The 18,057-nt window shown below is 41.9% G+C and overlaps 1 protein-coding gene across 13 annotated transcripts in view; it reads left to right on the plus strand.

The window, feature by feature from the left end:
• The window catches only part of PKP4 (plakophilin 4), a 105,017-nt gene that overhangs the window by 34,609 nt on the left and 52,351 nt on the right, over nt 1–18,057 (plus strand). For 12 of the 13 annotated variants that reach the window (XM_035132012.2, XM_035131959.2, XM_035131912.2 and 9 more), the window contains exon 3: nt 8,708–8,820. The exons of the other annotated variant lie outside the window; for it this stretch is intronic. In XM_035132012.2, coding sequence (XP_034987903.1) covers nt 8,708–8,820 — 113 coding nt within the window. The remainder of the gene's footprint in view (nt 1–8,707; nt 8,821–18,057) is intronic. 13 annotated transcript variants of the gene reach the window in all.

The raw sequence follows: 18,057 nt of genomic DNA on the forward strand, positions 1-18,057 counted from the left end.
AAGCAGGGCTCATTCCATCAGCTTTGCCGAAAGACCAGCTCGCTGGGGCACCTCCTTTCCCTGAACTGTCACCATTAAGAAAAAGAGGTGAGAATAGGTCGATATATATGTGAACTATCCCTGGATAAAGTAACTTTTCTTTTTTAAGTTCTCAACATTCTTAACCTAGCTCAATGTTATCATCTGAAAACGTCAGATGTTTAACTGATAATCAATTGAAAAATAGGACTTCAGGGCCCTCTTGCCCCAAAATGGCAACTAAGCATTCTGTTTTGGCAAATGCAACCTTGGTTTAAGGAGCCATGTCTCCAGACTAATAATGATAGCAGCATAGCAGGAACAAAAAGGACTGGGGAGGAGGAAAATGGCTGCAAGCTCATCTCCTAGGGCCTGCGTATTAGCACTAGGCCAAAGTTTGGCTTAGTGTGATGTGCAAAGAACACCATAGTTTTATGAAACTATTTCAACAAACAATAGTTATAATGAACCATGGTTTGTCTTCGTTAGGGTGTCAAAACAAGCAGGGGTTAATTTGAACAGAAGAACAATTGGCAAACTCTGGTAATCCTACCAATTCTAATCCCATGGAATGTGCCCTCAAAGATGTACAAACTGTTTTTAATTTATATAAGGAATTGGTCAAATAAACTTCGTTAGAGATCCCTTGGTCTCGTCCCCCCCCCATAAAACTGGTAACTTTCCTTGGGAAATTAAATATTCAGAAAATACCATACTTTTCTGTGTATAAGACTAGTTTTTTTTACTCTAAAATAATGTTCAAAAATGGGGGTCGTCTTATACACGGAGGTCATCTTCCCCCATTTTCATAAATTTGAGTCCCCAAAAATAGGGGTTGTGTTATACGGGGTGGGAGTTGTTATACATGAAAAAATATGGTATGTTAATAAACGGATCTGGCAAACCTGCTTAGAGGCATCTGCAGAAAGTTGCCCCTGCCCTTTGTCAGTCTCAGTTAAAAGGAAATAATTCCAAACTATTATTGAAGTTTCCTTCTGTTGGTAAGAGAGACGAATACTCAGTCTATTGATATTTGGAATCATATGAATTAGATTAGCCCCCTTCAAAATTGTAACAAAGATCAGATTATATTGAACAAACAGGCCAAACCCTACGCCAAAGGATAAATGGACATAAATCTGACATCAGGAATCACAAGACAGAGAAACCAGTAGGAGAACACTTCAATCTCCCAGGACATTCTATACAAGATCTCAAAGCAGCTGTTTTATTACAGAAAAAATTAAGAAACAGACTGGAAAGAGAAGTTGCTGAATTGCAACTCATTAACAAGCTTAAAACCATGGAGCCTCCTGGAATGAACAGAGACATAGGATTCTTACCTCATTATACATGATCAAGCTTTCCTTAGCACCTCAGCCCTTGCTCCCCCCCCCCCGCAAGACCAATTGCAGTCATTAACAGTTGTTAACAGTCATCAACAGGTTTACCACTTCTATCAGCCCATCACCCATTCCCATCACCCCCACCCTCTGAATATACATAAGGGTCTGGTTACTTCTGTTTCAGTGTATCTGATGAAGTGTGCATGCACACGAAAGCTCATACCAAAATAAAACTTAGTTGGTCTTTAAGGTGCTACTGAAGGAATTTTTTTATTTTATTTCGACTCAGACCAACACGGCTACCTACCTGTAACCAGATTATAAGTGTAATTGTACAGGTCAGAAGAACAGTAGAAGTGTATTTTTTAAGACATTGCAGACTTCCTAGATCAATCTGAGTACTTGGTGATTTCCTCTTGGAGTATAGCAGGATGAGCAAATAAGAAGAAGAGGCTATCGATCTTGAATTTATTTCCTATGTGAAACCATTTGACTTATTTTGCTTACCAGAAACTTGGCTTATAAATATTTATACTGCCCATCTGTGAGGTTTTAGGATACTGCCTCTCTCAGCTTTTAAAGTATGCAAGTGTAGTTGTGGGAGAGACTGTTCTCATTTCTGCAGATATTCAGATGTACTGTACACAAAAGACTTAAAAAATTAACAAATAATGGGCATAAATAAACTGTTAGGGAAAAATACTTCAAGGATTTATTGATTTCCCTTAAATCAATAAATCACCAAGTCAAGAAGGTTTTGAGCAAGTACTATTGTATATTGAGAAAGCATACAAAGACCAGATATTTTGTTGTTTGGGGATTTTAATGTGTAGGGATAATGAATGAACGAGTAACCACAATCCTTTTAGTACAAATGATGCAAATTTATTAGTGTAGATTTGTGAATAAATAACTGGTGAATTCTGCATTCCATTACATATAACAGGGGTGGGGAACCTGAACCCTGGGGTCTGAATGTGACCCTCCAGTCCCCTCTGTCTGGCCCTTGTGACTCTCTACAGGACACAACTCTTGCTGATCCTGCCCCTTGCCCTCCTGGAGTACTTCTCATGAGTAGAATGTGCCCTTGGACCTCTTATTTGCCTGGATGGAGACTACAGGTGTGAATAGAAACCTATAGGCATCTGTTACATGGGTGGATAAAACAAAAACCAATTTTGTATATTTCTCCAACAATGCGAGCGGAGTTGACTACATTCTTGTTTTGTTCAACGTTGTTTCTGAGGTAAAAAATTTAAGGGTCAAGTTCCTAGTGATCATCTTTCACAGAGGCGCTGACATGGGCTTCAGATTGATCTCACTCGCCCCATCATGTGTGCGCAATGTGCTATGACATCTACTAGCTCTCTGGCACTGCCACAGAGACTGGGCCGGGGCCTCCGTTGGAGCCCGCTGTGACCATGGATATGTCCTGTGGAGCTGGTGCTTATGTTGCACCATGTGACGTCACACACACGGCACGTTGGGTTGCCTGGCTGGGCACCCACAGTGGAAATTTTGTGGATGCTGAGAGATACCCGCCCCCCCCCCGACCGAGATGGTGCCCATTATCTTTGCAACAAGGAGCAGCAACACGTGAGCTCCCATTGCTGTGTCCCAGCTCCTGCCAACCCAAAAGCACGCCAGTGCGAGTAGATAAATAGGTACTGCTGCGGTGGGAAGGTAAATGGCATTTCCGCGCACTGTCACGGTGTCTTGCTGCTCCAGTAGCGGTTTAGTCACACTGGCCACATGACCCAGAAAACTGTCTGTGGACAAACTCATAGTCAAATTTTACTGGACTTAACCATCCGGCGCATAGCTGCCAAGTTTTCCCTTTTCTCGCGAGAAAGCCTATTCAGCATAAGGGAAATCCCTTAAAATAAGGGATAACTTGGCAGCTATGATCCGGCGTCCTTTACCTTTTACCTTTATATTGAAGAGAGGTATCCTGCATGGATATCGTCTGTGCAAGGTGATGGGTTTAAGAGATGACTTTATAAATAATGGCCCATTTAACCTGGCATATTGAACCATACCTGTGATTTCGTGTGAATGAGCAGCATGCTAGTGCACACTGCTCAAAAGTTTGCACTTTGCCCCTTTCCTGTTCCTGCTGCATCGGGGAGGAACCAGACTAGGGAGGTTCTGGTTTGTCATTATGTACAAACCTGGGCCTATGACTTGTTTCTCTCCAAATAAACTGTTTTTTTTTTTTTGGTTTTTTTTTCTGCTTGCGGTTTGTATGGAGAAAAACAAACCATGAACCCAGGTTTGCATGCAATAACATCCTGCGTGACGTGGGAGATGTGAGACATGGTATTTTGAGCAGTGTGCACCAACAGACGAAGGGGGTTGTGTGGGGATTCTTGTGTGGACAAATGCTCATGTATATCCAGATTTAATAAACTGAGATCATCTGAACAACAGCCATACTGGTTACTTGCAGAAAGAGGTCCATCACACTCTTGAATGTTATGAACTTGACCTGTAAATATTTGTGCCAACATACTGTAGCAAGCAACATTTGTCTGGGTATAATTATTGTAAGTGTACGTTAGTTAAAAGACTTTACAAACCCATTTAACTCTAATTTGCTTCCTTCAGTAGCACCTTAAAGACCAACTAAGTTTTTATTTTGGTATGAGCTTTCGTGTGTATGCACACTTCTTCCGATACAGATACAGTGTGCATGCACACGAAAGCTCATACCAAAATAAAAACTTAGTTGGTCTTTAAGGTGCTACTGAAGGAATTTTTTTTATTTTGCTTCGACTCAGACCAACACGGCTACCTACCTGTAACTCTAATTTGCTTGTTATCCTAATTATTCCTAGGGTTCTGATTAGTTAGGGATGTTTTAGTGTGGGATGTCTTTACTGCTGCTTTCAAATTCATGAGATTTGAGTTATGTTCTTATCCTGTTGTCTTATAGATAAGTTGCTTTGATCACTTTCTCCTTCCAGTAATATGCAACTTTCCTTTGTAGACTAGCCACATTTTTTTAACAGAGATCTTGAATTCAAGTTGCATCTCTTCACAGTAGTTTTAAAAACGTTTTACTAGTACTGGAACTGCTACTGATTACTTATATGTAACCCAGTGACAACTTTTTTTTAAGGATGAGGAATTGAGGCAGAAGCTGATAGAATCACTTTCGATTTGCACAGGCTAATAGAGGCCAATCTGTTCTCTCCGTGTTGTGCACATTCTTATAATCAAATTTTCTGCCATAGTGATAGATGCAAGCTTGTGCTTGCCTATCTGGTGTACAGTGTGCCATAGACACATTAGAATATCAGTGGTACAGCAGTGAGGAAAGCATTGCCATGAACACTGAAACAAATATTGGCTTTCAGGCTTCATGAAGTGATAAACACTGCTGTCTTTCCGGCTGGTCCAAATATTAGTTCTGTAAGTAAAGGTAAATTAAGTGTGCTGTAGATTTAGCAATCTTGTTTCGAATTCGCAGCTCCTGTAAGATCAAGCTAAGCAATATATAGGGAAAATGAAACATTGGCTTCCTACTTTTTAAATGTAGATGCTTGAACGTTGTACAGATACCTCTTAAGTATGTATTTTTTTCAGTTTTCAATTTAACAATAATAATCTTTGTCTTTACCTTTAATCTTCCCTTATAATTGTATCCTTCATTTTGACTTCCCTCCACTCCTCCTCTGGTTACATAGAGAAATCGTTTTATTAAACTGCACCCCCCTTGACATTTTTCTATTATCATTCTATCTACTTTTCCCCCAAAATCACCTTTTAACTGCTTGGTTTTATATTAATCCTGCTAATGCATTTAGTTGTTTACAATAATTCTTTAAATAAAGGAAACTTGCCCATTCTTCAATGTCTGGAAAAATCTGGACATATGGCAAACCATATCAGAAGTGGTGATTTTGGGCGGAGGGATCTCTAAAACTTCTTTTTTTTATTTCGCAAAACAAAACTCTCAACAAGTTTGGCCAAAAAAAAGCTCAACAACATGAATACATGGCCACTGTATTTTAGATACCAGGGGCTTATGCAAGTAATCATCATTTTAATGGTTGACATTCTAACATCCATTAAATTTATTTTATGGATGGCTGTTACATGATGTATAATGGATGTTTGTTTGTTCTGAAGTCTGACCTTGTCTATAAATGCCAGTAAAAAGATTTAAACCCTTCAACACAAATGATATACTCAACACCATTTTATTGTGTGTGTGTGTGTATGAAGCTTATTAGAGGATTAATTGGAGTCATTAACATTCATTTTCCTTCTGATGGAAGTTTACAGCAAGATAACTTTACTGTCACATGTTAACATCACTGAACTTTACATATGTGAATCTGTCCATTTTCTAAAAAGATAGGAGATTGAGGTATTTCATCTGGGCTCCTTTTAGATGTCTGGTAGAAAAGTTTGGAAACCAAAATATTCCTGGAAGCCAACACAAAATTTCTAGGTGTTTGGGCAATTAGATGTCTTGGATTTTTCTAGTCTTGGGGGCTATTTCTTGTGGAAGAAAAGGAGGGGAAGTATTTTACCATTGGATCATCTCCCGCTTGGATTACTGCAATGCGCTCTGCGTGGGGCTACCTTTGAAGGTGACCCGGAAACTGCAACTAATCCAGAATGCGGCAGCTAGACTGGTGACTAGGAGTGGCCGCCGGGACCACATAACACCAGTCCTGAGAGATCTACACTGGCTCCCAGTAAGTTTCTGAGCACAATTCAGTGTTGGTGTTGCCCTTTAAAGCCCTAAACTGCCTCGGTCTTGTATACCTGAAGGAGCGTCTCTACCCTCACCGTTCAGCCCAGACACTAAGATCCAGTGCCGAGGGCCTTCTGGCGGTTCCCTCATTGCCATAGCTGTCAATTTTTCCCTCTTCTCGTGAGGAAGCCTATTCAGCATAAGGGAATTTTCCTTTAAAAAAGGGAGAACTTGACAGCTATGCTCATTGCGAGAAGTGAGGTTACAGGGAACCGAGTGACTGGGGAGAATCAGCCAGATGGGCGGGGAATAAATAATAAATTATTATTATTATTATTATTATTATTATTATTATTAAAGAATAATTGACTGTTCTGTTTGTGTCAAGTAAATAACATATGTAGCTCCATGAACTCTTTTGGTTCAACACACTTTGCTCTAACCCAAGGACAAACAGATCTCATTCTTATAGTAATCACCACCCCTTTAGTTTGCCCAGATCTGTGAAGGCTGTTGGGAATTAACCAGCTGTCATATTGACTTTTCTAAACTTGGGTGGCTTTTACAGCCTCCTTCTTACATCTCTCCTCAACTTTTGAAATAAAATGATGTGGTTTAAGCTTAATAATCAACCAAGGAGCAAGCAAACTAATAAGCAGATTTATCCTAGAAATCAGAACAGAAACGTGACTGGACTAAAAAGGCAGACGAAAGGACGTTCTAACCAATACTGACTTGGCACAGATATTGAATTGCCAGATGGACTTGGCTTCCAAATGTTGATTCTCAGCTGGCACAGACTATTGGCAGCATGCATCCAAGTTGGCCAGTCCAAACAAGACAGATAGCTCTGTTAGAAAAACTTAGGTGTAGGCTTTTTTAATACATGATAATCGACAGCAGAAGGCAAGCTGGGGCAACGGCACTCACCTGACCTCCACTCAGTTGTGTCACTGCTACTTACCACTGCAAGTACATTGTGATGACCTCCCCTTCTACCTCCCTGTAAGCAGCAACAGTGAAAGGATGGGAGGTTAGGTGAGCACTTCTGACACACCTATGAGGATAGTATTACAGTCCACGTGTGGCGGAAGAGCTACCTCTACAACAAGGCTGGGAAACCTGTGGGCCTTAGATGTTGCTGGAATACATACAACTCCCTTAATCCCTGACCTTTGGCCAAGCTGGCTAGGGCTGATGTGAACTGGAGCCCAACAATATCTAGATGACAGCAGGTTAGCACTCCTGCTCCAGAATTTGTTTGAAGTTGTACTTAAAAGGTGATTTGTAAAATGGGTTCAGTACTGAATGTGATCCAGGGAAGGAAGCTCCATTAGCAGTGTTGGCCAGCGGAACATCTGGTGGAATTCAAAGTGAAACACAGGGGCTATAGAAAATTGACTCAGAACCTGCTTGGCCATGTGCAAGTACCCTAATAATTTAAGTAACTGCCCCGCAAATTTTTGGGAATCTTCTGCTTTTGATTATTGGTTTTGTTTCCACACTACTCCTATAAGTTTGAAGAGCAAACTTCCAAAATGACAAGACACTTGCAAATGGAGTTGAGTATTTTATGCAGAGTTTTTTTATTTAAAAAATCGCAATGTCTTTTTCTAACATTACCTCAAAATTGATTTGTAGTAGCAGGAACTGGTGGTATAAATTTATGGGAGAAAAACGTATAGTCACACAATTTTCGGTTGCGTTGAGGTATGTTATTTATAGCATCTAGGGCAGGCACCCCCAAACTTCGGCCCTCCAGATGTTTTGGACTACAATTCCCATCTTCCCCGACCACTGGTCCTGTTAGCTAGGGATCATGGGAGTTGTAGGCCAGAAACATCTGGAGGGCCGCAGTTTGGGGATGCCTGATCTAGGGTAAAGGAAACCCCAAATCATCCTAATTCATTTATTGAGCTCCACAAGGGGGAGGGGGAGAAAAAGAGAGGTAGTTGAGTGGCACATGGAAACTGTATTTGCAAACATGCATTCCTGAGATGGATGGATTATGGAAGTCTCCTCATCTTGGGAAACAGGAATGAGCAGCTGATGTACGTATAAGGAGAATGCTTTTTCCAAAACCTCTACTGTTGACACCGTTAAGCAGCCTGTGACTTGGCCTGCACAGAGGTGAACATGTTAAGGCTATAATTCAGCCCTTTCTTATCATTTCAAAGTGTGACCCTTATTTAAGGAACTAGTTTCCAACTTGGCCTGTGAACCTTTTGCACAGAGGCTGCCATATTTCTTCACTTGTAAAACACCTCTCTCCAGTGATGATGGCAGTGAATCATAAACTGCTTTCAAGCCATAAAAACTTGGTATGTGTACCTTGGCACATTCAGCTGTATGCTAAAGTTACATTAATCCTACTAGGCCATATTTTTCAGTAACTAAGCACCCTCAAGCTAACTTTTGAGGAGCCTTTAAGGAGTAGTAAGCAAGTCCTTGCTCGTGGATATGTACTGTTTTTTCAGATGACTTACCAGTACTAATAGGAAAAGGGGTTTTGTTTCTCATTTTTAGTTCACTTTAATTCCTTCATTGGTGTGGACCAATATATTTCTTTTATCCTACCAGCAGCACTTTTAAAAATATATATATAATTTTAAAATTCTTTTTTTTTAAATTACAGGAGCTCCAGTTTCAAAGGCTCACCAGAGAGCTTGAGGTGGAAAGGCAGATTGTTGCCAGTCAGTTAGAAAGATGCAGGCTTGGAGCAGAATCACCGAGCATTGCAAGCACAAGGTACACATCCCGGAGTCTTTAATTTCCAAACTGTCATTTATGTACTTGCAACAAACATTTATTTCATCACACTTTTGTGTGATCTCAGATTCTCTTTTAATGCATGAGCATCGTATTTGTCACTGATTGATGTTACAGTTATTTTTGCGAATGGCTACTTGAGATTCATGGATTTTATCAGTGATTTTTTTTCTATTTAAAAATGTTTAGGGTACTCTCATTTTTCTATTCATATTGAAATACTGCCCCTCAATGAGGCCAAACTTAGATTCACAAAATGTTTAGGGGTATGCGTCGTCGTTCCCTAGGAAAAAAGCACTGGATTTTATACTGTAGGACCTTTGGTTGCTTGATTACTCTCCAGAGGGTCAACCCAACGAATAATGAATGTATGCTTGATTGGCTGCAGTTAACCATTTATGGAGTAGTAACTTTCCGCTGTGTGCAGGTTCCCGTTTAGTAAGCTCATCATCAGAATCCTTTTACGTGTGAGAATTTTACCATTCCTCTCACCTAGATTTCTGATTTATAGGCTCAGATACATTAGTAAAATACATTTTGACACTTTTCTTGGTATCACTTTGTGAAGAGGACTATGGTACTGGCACTGTGTTTACATCACAGCAACCTCGCTATCATCAACTTGGGTTCTCATGAGTTTAGAACGTATTTATTGCTTTCATGGTGCTTTCCATGTATTCCTGTTGTTCCTATCTGGGATTAGCTTGATAACTAGTGTTTTAGCTATAATGCAATATTGCACTTTATACCTATCAACATCTGCAACAAACAAGTGATACTGATTATTCATGTTTAATAGGTGGCTGTCCAGATAATTAAGGTAATAGAGGTTTAGGAAAAATCGTTAGCAGGAAAATTAAATCAATTTTTCATGCATGTATTTTATGTAACCTGTCAAAAATTCAGAAGCAGCTATTTTTCTAGCCAAGCACCTAGCTACTCATGAGTGGCAAGATTTCCATAATCACTGGAAAGAGTGGCACAATGTAGAGGAGTTTAAAAAAGAAATGAAGGGCTGAAATGTTCAGGTTTAGGTTTGATAACTGAGCGGCTGGCACAGAACCAAAATAGTCCAACATGCACAAGTCCCCTGCCCACTATTCCTTTCATTACACATGTGATCTCTGTGTTTTCAGTCAATGGATTACTAAGTGTGTAAGAGCCTGAAAAGCATCTTAAAATGATGTCCACACACAGGACAGATGATAAATATGCATAAACGACACTATATTTTGTTCAGTTGTATTGCATGTGAAATTAGTGGAGATAATGGTGACATTTGGATGATCACCTTGGTACTTAATAAGCAGAGAAATGAATGAGTCTTTTGCCTACGCATGCAGTCCCTTCATCCCTCCTTTTCTGTGAGCTGCAGTTATAACAATATGTTTCTAATTGGTTGCAGTTTCCTGCTTCATACAAACTGGGAAACTATGGTTACCAGCTCCAGAATAAGCCAGGATGTCAAATCATGTTCAAAATTTGATTTAATATTAAACCAACTTCAAATCATGGCTTCATATCCTAGCTTGCTCCAGAGCAGATAATTATAGTTTCCTGGTTCAGACAAAATAAGAAATTATGGTTAGAGGCTTCCTGGTTTAATTGCAATTTACATGAATGGTCTGTTGGAATGGGCAAAACACTTGTTTATATCTAGACTTATTAAGCATAAATAATCACCTGAACTGGGTCACTGTCCATAAATTTTTGTCTTCTTGTTAGCATATTTCATGTCTTCTACACCATTTGATGGCATCAATCTGTAAGAGCGTTTGAAAAATCACTTGTCAATTTGTCAATATTTTCCTATAATACAGTAAGTAATGGAAGGAACAGACTGGAGGGAAACCGTTAAGTGAGATGTATCTTGGAAATTTGTCAGCAGCAATTTGGCTCTAAATCTTGTTGGTCAACATTTTCTCCAGGATGAGTGCTTGCTAGGCTGTATGCATCTAATATATTTTTCTAGCTCTGGCGCATCTTTTGCATTAGGGGGGGGGGGACTCACTACCACATAGTTTGAGATTTATATTTGTAAGGTAAAGGTAAAGGGGCCCCTGACCGTCAGGTCCAGTCGTGTCCAACTCTGGGGTTGCGGCGCTCATCTCGCTCTATAGGCCAAGGGAGTCGGCGTTTGTCCGCAGACAGCTTCCGGGTCATGTGGCCAGGATGACAAAGCTGCTTCTGGCGAACCAGAGCAGCGCATGGAAACGCCCTTTACCTTCCCGCCGGAGCGGTCCCTATTTATCTACTTGCACTTTGATGTGCTTTCGAACTGCTAGGTTGGCAGGAGCTGGGACCGAGCAACGGGAGCTCACCCCGTTGCAGGGATTCAAACCACCGACCTTCTGATCAGCAAGCCCTAAGCTCTGTGGTTTAACCCACAGCACCACTTGGGTCCCTTTATATATTTGTAGGAAGATGAATAAATAACATGAAGGGTTCTTTTACTATTTTAAATGCATACTGTGGATTGGACAGTTCCTTAAATGTTCTCATCCCCACCAAATCAGTCCTAAACACTTAGAACGGTTGCCTACAAAAAGAAACAGCCTGTCTTGGTTAGAAGCGTATGCGGGGGCCTTCAGGGCCAGATGTCTCCGGAAGCTGGAATCTGCTGGAGCAAATGCCTCCTGTGACGACCCGTGTCCCACTCTCTCTTACTATCACTGCGACACAGGAATCCAGAGGGGAAAACACCCACCCTCTTCTCCTGACGCCTCAAAAATATAAACCCCTTTTACTAATGGGTTTCTTAGTAAGGAGAGCCTTCCAGCTTGCGTGGCCTGGTACCTTAAGAAACTCTAGGCTGTCCCCCAGGAATAACCTCTTGCCTCCAGTAAAGGGTCTCCCTCAGTTGGATTCCCCCACTGTAGAAGTTTGCCCTATGCACTCTGGCAACTTCTTGGCACCTCAGGTTACCCTTCTAAGCCTCCTCCGTGTAACTTCAGGACACAAACCACCACCTCCCTGCCTGAGGTGAGTTTTGCCCTCTCTTGAGTCACCACGGCTGTGAGTCCTGGTACCTCGCTGGAAAAATACAGACGGACCTCTTGTTGGCAAAAACAGAGATGAAGTTTTATTGTGTTAAAAACATAAGTGATTCTTTAACGTGTCATTTATTAATTAGCTTTGTTCCAGTTGTACAAAATAAACTCAGTCAAACATTTAACTTTAAGTTTTCCTAGCCTCTTAACTGTCTTCATACAAGCCACCACATAACACCACACCACATCCTCCTCCCTCTCCCTCCTAACTGACCAAACCGACACTCCCTCCTTTCAAACCGGGCACAGTCCCGCCCCCATCAGAGTTCTAAGTCAGTCAGGCTGGAGGTGGGTTAACTCTTTGCCAGCCGGGCAGAAATAAACATTTTAAAAGTGCTTCAATTTGTCACATATCTCCCCCCACCACAAAGACATTGCGTCGGCTTGCTCTTAATTAACTAGAGCAATGCCAAAGCAATGGGCTTGGGGTCCAAAATACTTCAATGCATTCTATAACATTCATATTACAAAGTCAACTAAATTAACATCTCATAAACTTGTACACAGATAAACCATGTTTGGCATGTGTCAGATTATAACGCCTAAGCACAAATGTTCTGCTAGGGTTATCACCGTTTCATATAATAATTTGCACCATCCTATACCTCTCAAAAATACCTGGATAAAGCGTCCGCTATGATGTTTTCCTTCCCACTTATGTGCTTACCCTGTGTCTATTACATGAGTTGCTAGGTTGGTCCTCCCTGGGATGTTTGAGAAGATTTGAGCAAACTGAGCAAGGACTAATTTTAACTGCTCCTTTTGCTCTGGGGTCAGACTTTCATCGAATGATAACTCTGCTAGAGTTGTGCCCTTACTTAGCTCTCCCCACCCAGTTAAATGAATTCCTTGGGTCACCCTCCCCTTTACTTGCAACACCAACTTATTTCGGTCAAAATAAGGCTTAAGTAAGTTTACATGAAAATTTTTACATCGGTTCCCTTCCCCATCTAACTCTACCAAATAGTTCACCGCTGATATCCTCTCGACCACTTTGAAGGGACCGTCCCACGACATCTCCAACTTCTTTCGACGTCTTGTTCTTAACACGAGCACACTGTCACCGGGCTGGAAAGTTCTGTCTCTTGCGTGTGCATCATACCACTGCTTCTGTCGACGCTGTGCCTGCTGCAAGTTGTGAGCAGCTTGCTCCCGTAGCTCTTGAAGGTCGCTCTGCAGCTCCTGTAGATACGTCACAACATCAGGGCTGTCGATCTGCTCCTCCCCCGACCACGCTGCTTTCATCAAGTCTAGGGGTCCTCGTGGCTGTCGTCCAAATAGGAGTTCAAAAGGACTGAACCCTGTGCTCTCCTGCGGCACTTCGCGATAACCAAATAGGAAGTGTTGCAGCCTCTCATCCCAGTCGTTAGGATGATTGATGGAATAGGTTTTTAGCATCCGGCTCAGGGTTGAGTTAAATTTCTCCGTCAAGCCATTCGACTGTGGATGATAAGCCGTAGTTTTAACATGCTTAATCCCACAAAGAGTTAAAAGCTCTTCCATGGTCTTGGACGTGAAGGATGTCCCTAAATCTGTTATAATTTCTTTGGGGAATCCCAGCCTCAAGAACACCGACATGAGGGCTTTTGCTACAGTCTTTGAGTCAATGTCCTTTAGAGGTATTGCTTCTGGATAGCGCGTAGCATAATCCACGAGGCATAAAATAAATTTATTCCCCCTTTTCGTAACTCTGGAGATAGGCCCGAGGATGTCCACTCCTACTCTGGAAAAGGGCTCAGTAATTACAGGAATAGACTGTAACAAGCCTCGCGTTTTGTCCGCTCTTTTGCCTGCTTTTTGGCAGATCACACAGGACTTGCAATACTCTTTGATGTCTTTGCCCATCCCAGGCCAGTAAAATCTTGCTTGGATTCTATCACTAGTCTTTCTAATGCCTAGATGCGCTGCTGAGGGTGCGTCGTGTGCCATTTGTAGCACTTGCAACCGGTAAGCTCTTGGCAACACTAACTGTTTCTTCCTTTCCCAAACAGCAGCAGTTTTCCTCCTCCTAGAAATTCTATACAGTCTTCCCTCAATGGTGGTAAATAAGCAGAGGTTCTCCACAGTTACTTCTGCAGTAGGACTTTGTGCTTTACTCCACAGCTCTTTTATAGTTTCATCCTCTTTTTGATCACTCAAGAATTGGGCACCGTGCTCCTGGACCACCGGCACGCTAATCAGCCCTTCATCCTCACCAGGATCTATGGGTGACTCTATAACTGCAGGAGGATTACTCTCAGTGACTTGAGACTGTGACCTAGTTATCACTTGAATAAGGTGCTTCTGACTAGCTAGGTCATTCCCTATTAAAAAGGGTACCTCCAATTCATTTAGGATTCCTACTCTCCATTTGCCACAAAATCCTTTGTAGGTAATATCAACTTCAGCTAATGGTACTTCAAAATGTGGACCCCATATGCCTTTTAAACTATAGGACTGACCCTTGAGGTACTGCTCCTTTGGAACAAATTGTGATTTAACAAGTGAGACTTCTGCTCCTGTGTCCCTCAAACCTAAAAAAGACTGACCATTTAATTCAATTGGCTCCATGTAATCTTGGTTGCACTCCTGCTCAGCCCTCCAGACCTGCAAGACCTTAGAAGTAGTCTCAGCTGGACTGTCTGCTTTCTCTGAGCTTTCTGTCTGAGGCGAGCTATTTTCCTGTGACTGCATTACCAGTTTCACTTGTTTAGCTGCAGTAGGTGTAGTTTGCGACCTGACCAGCAGGGGGCACCTGGCACGTACATGGCCCTCACAATTACAGAAAAAACAAGTGATTTTCTTAGACCCTGTCTTGTCAGAACCTGATTCCCTGACAGGAAAATTTTCTTGCCTGTCTTTATTTTCTCTGGTTCTCCATGGATTACCCTTCTGTGAGTGTTTTGGGAATGCTATTTCATTGAAATCTCCTTGTAGTTCATCTAAGACCTCGGCAACCTCTGCCACAGTTTTCAGTTTTTTATCCCTCAAGAACCAACGTAAATTGCTAGGGATTTGCTTAAAAAATTGTTCTAAACAAATTAATTGTTTTAACTCATCAAAGGCCTTCACTCCACTCCCTTGAATCCATCTGTCAAGTAATTTATCTAAGCGGCTAGCTAGTTGGGCATAAGTCTCTTTATGTTCCTTTTTTGCCTCACGAAAAGCCTTTCTGCTTTGTTCAGCCGTGAGTCCACATCGAACCCTGACCCTTTGCTTAAATACTTGGTAACTTGACAGCTCTTCTTCCCTCAGGTCAGCATAAATTTCACTTAGTATCCCACAAATTTGAGGTCTTAAATAAAGCATCCAGTTCTCCTCAGGTATTTGAAATTCCACACAAACGCGTTCGAAGGTAAATAGAAACGATTCAACATTATCGTCTTTTCCAAATTTGGGGAATCTTTTTAAATTAATTGCAGTACTATCATTATTAACTGGACTCTGAGTTAATTCTGATCGCAAACGTATCTCTTCAAGCTTCATTCTGTCCTGTTCTAATTGTGCCCTTAACCTCTCGGACTGCATTCTCTCCTCAGCTTCCATTCTAGCTTTTTCCCTCTCACTTTCAGCTTCAATCCTAGCTCTTTCTCTCTCACTTTCAATTCTAGCTTTTTCCCTCTCACTTTCAGCTTCAATCCTAGCTTTTTCTCTCTCACTTTCAGCTGCTATCTTTTCCCTCTCAGCTTCAATTCTGGCTTTTTCTCTCTCACTTTCAATTCTAGCTTTTTCCCTCTCACTTTCAGCTGCTATCTTTTCCCTCTCAGCTTCAATTCTGGCTTTTTCTCTCTCACTTTCAGCTGCTATCTTTTCCCTCTCAGCTTCAATTCGGGCCATCTCAATTCGTAGTTTCATCAGTTCCACCTCAGAACCTGGGCTTCCCTCAGCCCCTTCCGTTCTTTCATCTCCTTTTGCCTCTCTGGGTTTTCTTACGTGAGTCATTTTCCTCACAGGAAAATCCTGACAGACTCAAACCAAACTAGGCGCGTGAGCTTTTAATTTCGATCACGACGCTGCCACCAAAAATGTGACGACCCGTGTCCCACTCTCTCTTACTATCACTGCGACACAGGAATCCAGAGGGGAAAACACCCACCCTCTTCTCCTGACGCCTCAAAAATATAAACCCCTTTTACTAATGGGTTTCTTAGTAAGGAGAGCCTTCCAGCTTGCGTGGCCTGGTACCTTAAGAAACTCTAGGCTGTCCCCCAGGAATAACCTCTTGCCTCCAGTAAAGGGTCTCCCTCAGTTGGATTCCCCCACTGTAGAAGTTTGCCCTATGCACTCTGGCAACTTCTTGGCACCTCAGGTTACCCTTCTAAGCCTCCTCCGTGTAACTTCAGGACACAAACCACCACCTCCCTGCCTGAGGTGGGTTTTGCCCTCTCTTGAGTCACCACGGCTGTGAGTCCTGGTACCTCGCTGGAAAAATACAGACGGACCTCTTGTTGGCAAAAACAGAGATGAAGTTTTATTGTGTTAAAAACATAAGTGATTCTTTAACGTGTCATTTATTAATTAGCTTTGTTCCAGTTGTACAAAATAAACTCAGTCAAACATTTAACTTTAAGTTTTCCTAGCCTCTTAACTGTCTTCATACAAGCCACCACATAACACCACACCACATCCTCCTCCCTCTCCCTCCTAACTGACCAAACCGACACTCCCTCCTTTCAAACCGGGCACAGTCCCGCCCCCACCAGAGTTCTAAGTCAGTCAGGCTGGAGGTGGGTTAACTCTTTGCCAGCCGGGCAGAAATAAACATTTTAAAAGTGCTTCAATTTGTCACACCTCCTTAGTTACAATTTGAAGCTAAACACAGCATCACAATGCAATCAAACAGTACGTCTCATAAACTAGCCTGTAGGAGGTACTACTTCACACTGATGTAGTGAAGTAGTACCTCCTATAACTTTAAAAGAGGATTGGACAGATGGAGGATAAGGCTATGTTATTCCTCCAGTGTCCGAGGTAGTATGCTGGAAATCACAAGTGCGGGAGCGTTCTGTTGCACCTATTTTCTACTTGGAGCTTTTCCATAGGCACCTGGCTGGGCTTTTAGTCCAACCCAGCAGAGTTCTCTCTTATGGCAAATTGTGCTACACGCTCTTTGCAAACTGCTTAACTGATCACAACTGATTCACAACACCCATTCTGTTTGGTAGGCCTCGCTCTCAAGGATGTATTGTGTACCACCCTTCATCCAAAACACAGAAACATTTTAATTACTTTCATGGAACCTGTGTTTAAGACATTCAGTGGTATGCTTGAAATCAAAGGCAAATTTGATGCACAACTATCAGGGAACTCATTCTTTTGCTACATTGCCTTTTAAATATGTTCAAATGACAGTTAGTTTTCTGGGTGTGAGTAGATGCTGTACAGCAGCCTTCCTCAACCTGGTGACCTCCAGATGGTTTGACCGGCAACTCCCATCGTCCCTGATCAAGATGGTTGTAGCTGATGGAGGTTGTAGTACAGCAACATCTGAAGAGCTACTGATTGAGGAAGGCTGCTCTAAATAGTATCATACAGTGGTAGAAACAACTTTTGAGATCGGCTGTGTATAAAGGGAATTAGGTAACACAACAGGTTGCAGTGAAGAACCAGAGAATCCGTATTCTTCTTTGCCAGCTAGCATTAAACATCACTTCTGAAATGTTTCAACTTATGGCTCAGTCATTTGACTCACTCTTCCATTACAGTCACTCGAGCCTCTAATTCTCCCCCAGTGAATTAAGCAAGTGCTGGCAAGGAAGCAATAGCAGTGTCCAAAGGCACCCTTTGCACCTCATCAGCCACAGTTCTAAATAATTACAGAGTGTGAGATTGCAGCACTAGTTTTTAAACTCTATTGTAGCCCTCGTTCAGTCACTAAACATGTTTTTATTTGTAATGCATTTCTAAAATAGATATAGTCAGGCTTCCTCAAACTCCCATGATCCCTAGCTAGCAGGACCAGTGGCCAAGGATGATGGGACTTGTAGTCTCAAAACATTTGGAGGGCCGAGTTTGAGGAAACCTGGATATAGTCATAAGAGCTTTGGTTATACCTTTGCTCGGTTTCTGATGCACTGCTCCCCCCCAGCGCATTTCTCAAATCTTGAATTTGGCAACTAAGCAGGTGTCCATGCATCTGCTTACAATAGGCCAGGTCCTCTGAGGCTCTTCTTGCTAGGACACTTCA

Source organism: Zootoca vivipara, chromosome 1, assembly GCF_963506605.1.
Source record: "Zootoca vivipara chromosome 1, rZooViv1.1, whole genome shotgun sequence".
NCBI classification, from domain to species: Eukaryota; Metazoa; Chordata; class Lepidosauria; order Squamata; family Lacertidae; genus Zootoca; species Zootoca vivipara.